The sequence below is a fragment of the Pollicipes pollicipes genome, unplaced genomic scaffold, assembly GCF_011947565.3.
Source record: "Pollicipes pollicipes isolate AB1234 unplaced genomic scaffold, Ppol_2.1 Scaffold_2555;HRSCAF=2994_pilon_pilon_pilon, whole genome shotgun sequence".
In the NCBI taxonomy this organism is placed as follows: Eukaryota; Metazoa; Arthropoda; class Thecostraca; order Pollicipedomorpha; family Pollicipedidae; genus Pollicipes; species Pollicipes pollicipes.
The window spans coordinates 43839962-43845961 of NW_023596136.1; the positions used below are offsets into that span (position 1 = coordinate 43839962).

Below are 6000 nucleotides of genomic sequence, written 5' to 3' on the forward strand. Positions count from 1 at the left end.
ATCGCCCCTAAATTCGCTGCAGGCGTGAGACACTTCCTGAAATTTTCGAGTTGCTTTGCATAACAGCATGTCGCGTCACCTGCATCTGTGTCATTTCTGCGTCATCTTCTCAGTGTTGTGGCGATGCCCGGAAAACGGCAATACGTTTGTTGTTGTGTGTCAGCCATTTTAAATGAAGTAAGCAATGAAACTCCATTTACCAGATATGAAGCACGCAAACGCTTCTGCCCTTTCAGTGAAATTTCAGGCTAAATATTTGTTCGCCCAATGACGCCCTCGAACTCGCCATATAGTCCCCAAATAGTTTCAGTAGTTCTACGCCAAACACGCCAGGTATCGGCACACCTCTAACGAGCTCTCCTCACCGATCTGTTGACCATGCCAACCATGCCGTTCCACGTGCCGTTGTCCAGGCGGCTCCCCCAGTTGCCGTCGTACGGCAGCTGGAGGCTGATGCTGAAAAGGCGGGGAGTCAGGCGGCGACGAGCACCGGAGCCGGGCCGACACCCGGCCCGTATCGAGCTGCCGCGTCGGCGCCGGTTACGCCTGTGTTTGAAAGACCGGCCACTAGCTGGGCACTGAACAAATATCAGCATTGTGGAAGCGAGACACACGCCGGCGGCCACCAGTCGCGCTGTAAGGCGTGGGCTCCGAGGCAGGGGCTGGCCAAGTGCCGCTGGGCTTCTGTTAGCACGAACTCATTACTGTAACGGTCGCCCGGTAGGTGGCGCGGCGTCCACAAGCACGTCGCCTTCTCTGCCCACACAACTGCTAGTTTGAAAACAATGGGAATTTCCTTTTCTGCATAGTGTTGGTCGTCAGCAACAAAAATAATCTAGTTCCACGCAACATTTCGGCGAAGTATTGTTCGTCTACCGTATTAACGCATTTAATAGATTATTCTCCATGCACATGGCTGCTTCGTTAACATCAGCGCATCGCGGCTAGACCAATGTACGCCTGCAAAGGTCTCCAGTCGTGCAAAACACTTGACCTATCGTTGAACATGGGGGCCAGGTCAGTGAATGGATAATATCCATTCTTGATATCCGTATCCAATACCATCCTCGCTTATTTCAGCATGACATCAGTTTCAAATCGCACGGGATACTGACTGACGCGTGGGGCACCGCATGGTGGCCGAGGCCGAGAGCGCAGAGCATCGCCGTGCGCCGACACTCACTTGAATCCGTACTTCTCCATGAGGGCCGATAGCATCTCGAAGCAGAAGCCGGTGGCCTGCAGTATGGTCTTGCCGTCGGAGGCCATGGTGAGGATCGCGAACGGCGGACGCTGAGGGCGCGGCGCACCGGTCACCGTCAGCGGCGAGAGTCACGCCGCGGCCACGGAGCGGCCGTGATGGGCGATGCAGAGAGGCGTAAGGCAAGTGTTTTGACGTTTGTGCGAGTATCAGTCACTCGGCATGCTGTTCTACAAAGTTCTGATCGTTTCTCGAGGGATGTAAAAAGGAAGGAAGTTCCGGAAGAACTGTATGTTTTCTGACATTTCAAAGACAGCGCATTCCCGGAGCAACGAAGGTAGTGTTTCAGACCGATACTAATATTTACATGAAATGTGAAGAATGCTTTCGCCTCGGTAATGTGCTGTACGTGAAACATGACCACACATGCAATTACTTAAAGCCTTCTTTCATTTTACTTCTACCTTGGAAATGTCAGAGCACTGAAGAACACTCTAAGCGTTGCTAGGGCTGACACTGTCACCGAATGCACGGACTAAAACGCATTTAACATCCTTGTGTTGTAAACCCTTTTGCTATTATATGAGTAAAGTATTGCAGCTATTTCGGTACCAAAATTTGCCATTATATTCGTACTGCATCAGCATAAAGCCGTGTAACGATGGATGCGTAATACGCACGCCTTTTGGAAATGCCATATTGGGGGATATCCTCGCCACGATAGCAACTGACAAGTAGCTGTCAAGCTAAACAAGAGAACGTTGGGAAAACTATAAACATAGGAGATCTGACCCCAAAACTCTGACATAATTTTTCCGTGGCATCAGGTGAGTACATGCTTTCAGCTGCTGCTGTCCTGGCGGGGATCGGGCATGCGGCGAGATATCTGTCCTCCTCAGCGCGCAGACCACATCTTGCGCGTCGCCTGCGTCTGCGGGCCGTTGCCTGTGTGTGTGTTGGGAAGAGGGGGGGGGGGGGGGGGAGGTTGTCGTCGGTCTGGAGCTGATTTCCAGATGTGCATGGGGAGGGGGGGGGGGGGGTGGGAAGCGTCCGCGACCGTACCTGGATGGTGACCACCTGCAGGGTGCGGCCCCGCAGGTACTCCCTAGCCTCCTGCAGCCGCACCATCTCCTGGTCGGCCCGCTCGCTGACCTCCCGGTGGGCAGCCGCTGGCGACAGACGCAGCGCACAGCTCAGGTCACGCGCTGACCGCCTGCGCCGGGGGACCGCCCGCCGGTTCACCGCAGCGCGCGGGCTGATACAGACCCCTGTCTGAATTTCAAACAGTGCGCTTCCGTCGCTTGATATGGCTGCGACTGATGAACTTTTGCGCGCGATGAAGGCACGGCGCCAGGCTAAGGGCATGGACTACAGACAGCCGCATGGAACTGAATGTAATCAAACCGAACCTTTTAACAGAAATGAGGGCAGTGGTGTCGCGAAGGAACATTGAACGCCATTCATCACAGCGCCCCCAAATGCACGGGATAATCTGACGTTTGCCCATTGCCGTTATTTTTATAACATGGCCAGCTTTTGGGTCTTCTATTCCGGTAGCTCATGCACGTAAAACACACATCTCGTTCTTCGTGGCATTTGCAAAACCAATTTTGGGGTAGATTACTTCTATGTGATCATAGGATATTTTCATATATACATATACACACCCACACCCACACCCATATACATATATATATATATATATATATATATATATATATATATATATATATTCTCACATATTTACACACACACACACACATATATATATATATATATATATATATATATATATATATATATAATACCCAGTATTCTCTGAAGGCGGATCTGCCCGGCATCCACAAACCTCTCCCCTCCACCTAGTTCATAGACCTATGGCCCAGTGTTTTGAACAGAGAGGTACACCATTAAAGGTAAGTTTAGACAGTGCGCTGATGAGTGATGCCAGGGCTCTTCTATCGCTATCAGCAACGTTGAATAATGTTTGCGGAGCTCCAAAATCGCTGCAAGTTACAGATACGCCCACACAAAATGCGACTGTGGTGCATCAACATTCGCTAAAACATACATAGCACACAGGTCATGCCTGCTTTAAGCATTAACAGGTGAGATAGGCAGCCCACTTCCAGCAATTTCGCGCATACCTTCTTGCAGGAAAGCGGGAACTCTGGGAGGGGTAGGGGGACAGGGAGCTGATCGCCAACTTTCGGAATATATTTCAAAGGCTCTGTGGGCGTTGACTGGAGAAGACAGTCAGACAACAGCCAACATCTTTTTTTGTTTTTGATCTGTTCGCGAAACCTCAATACCTCTTCCATGGCGGTGGGGATCTTGGTCTGGTCAAGAATGCGGCTATAGAGCGAATGCTCCTGTGCAGTGCCCCTTTGAGAGCTTGCCCAGCTAGGCGAACGTCATGAGAAACGATCGCACTTTGATAATGGGACCACCCATAGCTTATGCGATGCGTTCATATCGATTATAACACAAACGGTACGGCAAACTTTACGGCTTCCCTGGCACACATTAACAACGCACATAACACCAGGTACGACGCCAGGCGCCGTTCCATCCAACGACAGGCACACACTCAATGGGCTACTGATAATTGGTGTCGTTCCACTCCTTGATCCTCACAACCATCTTTCCCCTCTTCACAGGCGAAATGTGCGAGCAGTTTGAGAGGCAGGGAGCAAAGTGCAACAACAATCACGATAGCCAGCAGATTGCGCTCTGAGTATCTTTGTTAGATCATCATGTATCGATACATTTGTGTTTCGTATTTGGTCCCATGGGACCAAATACCATAATATCGCACACGTGATATGGCGAATGGGTGCATGACAAGGAAACTAAATCGCCTCTGGGGTAGAAATTTACAGATATTTTGGTAGAGTTGACATTAGGCCATGTGTTTGGCTCCCGATTTTCGTACTTGTAGATGCCCAATCTTGTACCAATTTAGGCTACGGTCAATCAACGCTTGTGCGAAAAGGGCTAATATGACTTCTCTCCCAGAAAGCAGCATTAGCAGCGGTCCCGGGCAGAACGGAAGCCCATATTGCTGCCCAGTCTTCGTGCAGCAATAAGGTTTAGATACGAATCAACCCTCTGGCCTATCTTACACATATTGCATAGTGAGTACTGACGCACCAATCCCCGACCAGTGATAAGCGTTGATCATACCGTCCGAAGAAATGATGCCACTTGGGAAAAGGGAACTCATGTTCTAGGTGGCAGGTACGTCTTTCAAATGGCAAGTGAGTGAGCTCTCGTTTTAAACCTCCTATATCATGGCTATCACATCTTACCCTCAAAACATTGGTGTCTCATATCAATCCTTGACTAATAAAGCCAAACTATTCCGTAAGTGAGGCAGCAGCTGCCCCAGCAGCTCAGTGTGTGGTCAGTGGTAATATTCGTGAAACGAGTGGCCTCGCGTCCTGGGAAATGCGCCAAAGTTCAAATGGCGGAGTATGCTCGTCAGGGCTTGTGTGATGACGTCATCCATCATTCTGCCGACACTAATGGCGTTCCGTCGCGAAATCGACGTCCGATGCAAGGTGCAGAGAAACACGGCCATGCATGGTCCAGGCCTCTGTTCTGTTGTGTCCCGCAGAGTTGGACTGGCTGAAGATTCTCCCTCTGTAACTTGGCTGGAATCTATTGTAGTAAATGTGGGCGCCATGGATGTTGAATGGCCCAACAAAGACCATTCAAGGCGAACAAAGAATTCGATTCCCACAGTCGAGCCTACGGTACATACCGAGCCAGGGATTGATCCCGCATGACATCTTAGGGCGCCTACGTCCTTCTGAGGGGCCAAGCTCCTCAACTGAGTGCACTTTTCAAATCCGCCAATTGCGCTATTTAACCACAGTAATTAGATTACATAGATGTACCTAATTCGAGCAAAGTATGGCAAACTCATGCTTTACATCGTCTCGGAAATGACCAGGGTTCCATTACCTCCATTTTTTGGGATCCGTCCTTGCGCAGTACTGTAACGCGGTTCAAAGCGTTACAGTACTACACGTCTTGCATCACATAAGTTTCCTCCCCGAATAAGCTATCACTCGTGTGCGGCGGCAGACCCTCGGACAGTAGCGCCGACCGGTTCACGTGCGTGGCCGCCACGGCACGGCGGCACGGCGCCGCCGGCGTCCGAGGCTGGCCGCCGGCTCCGCCTCACCTGTGACGCTGCCGACGATGGCCAGCACCAGCACCAGCCGGAGCTGGCCGGTCGGACCGGCACGCCGCCGGCCCATGTCGTCCCGGCCGCAATCACAGACTGCGGGCGGCCGCTGACCGCCGGCCGCCGGCCTGGTCCGGGCGGGGTGCGCGCACACACCGCCCCCGCCCACCGGCCCGCACAGCCGGACCGGAGACGCTGACCGCTGGCCGCCGGCCTGGTCCGGGCGGGGTGTGCTGGCCTGGTCCGGGCGGGGTGTGCTGGCCTGGTCCGGACGGGCGCACACACACACCGCCCCGCCCACCGGCCCGCACAGCCGGACCAGAGACGCGGGGCCGGTCTACGACGGACTGGTCCCGGAAACGCACGGAGCGGGGCACGGTCACCGGCCGTTACGTGACACGCTTCTTCGCAGCGTGCGGCTGGTGAAAGGAATTGAAACGTTCCATCGTTGAGTTCCAGCGAATGAACACGTTCATAGCGGCGTACTTGTCACCAACATCTCGCTGGGTCACCGTGCGAATGGTGCGTGCAGCTGCCGCAGTGGCTACGTGCGTTTTAGCTACAGGCGCTTGCCAAGCTTCCACGTGAACTTAAGCGCCCAATC

The 6000-nt window shown here is 52.6% G+C and overlaps 1 protein-coding gene across 1 annotated transcript in view; it reads right to left on the reverse strand.

Annotated features, from left to right (window-relative positions):
* The window catches only part of LOC119101667 (glutamate receptor ionotropic, delta-1-like), a 28776-nt gene extending 26068 nt beyond the window's left edge, over nucleotides 1–2708 (reverse strand). The window contains exons 1-4 of the mRNA XM_037225084.1: nucleotides 2699–2708; nucleotides 2264–2370; nucleotides 1184–1293; nucleotides 366–456 (exon numbers count right to left, since the gene is read on the reverse strand). Coding sequence (XP_037080979.1) covers nucleotides 366–456; nucleotides 1184–1293; nucleotides 2264–2370; nucleotides 2699–2708 — 318 coding nt within the window. The remainder of the gene's footprint in view (nucleotides 1–365; nucleotides 457–1183; nucleotides 1294–2263; nucleotides 2371–2698) is intronic.
* Nucleotides 2709–6000: the final 3292 nt, after the last annotated feature.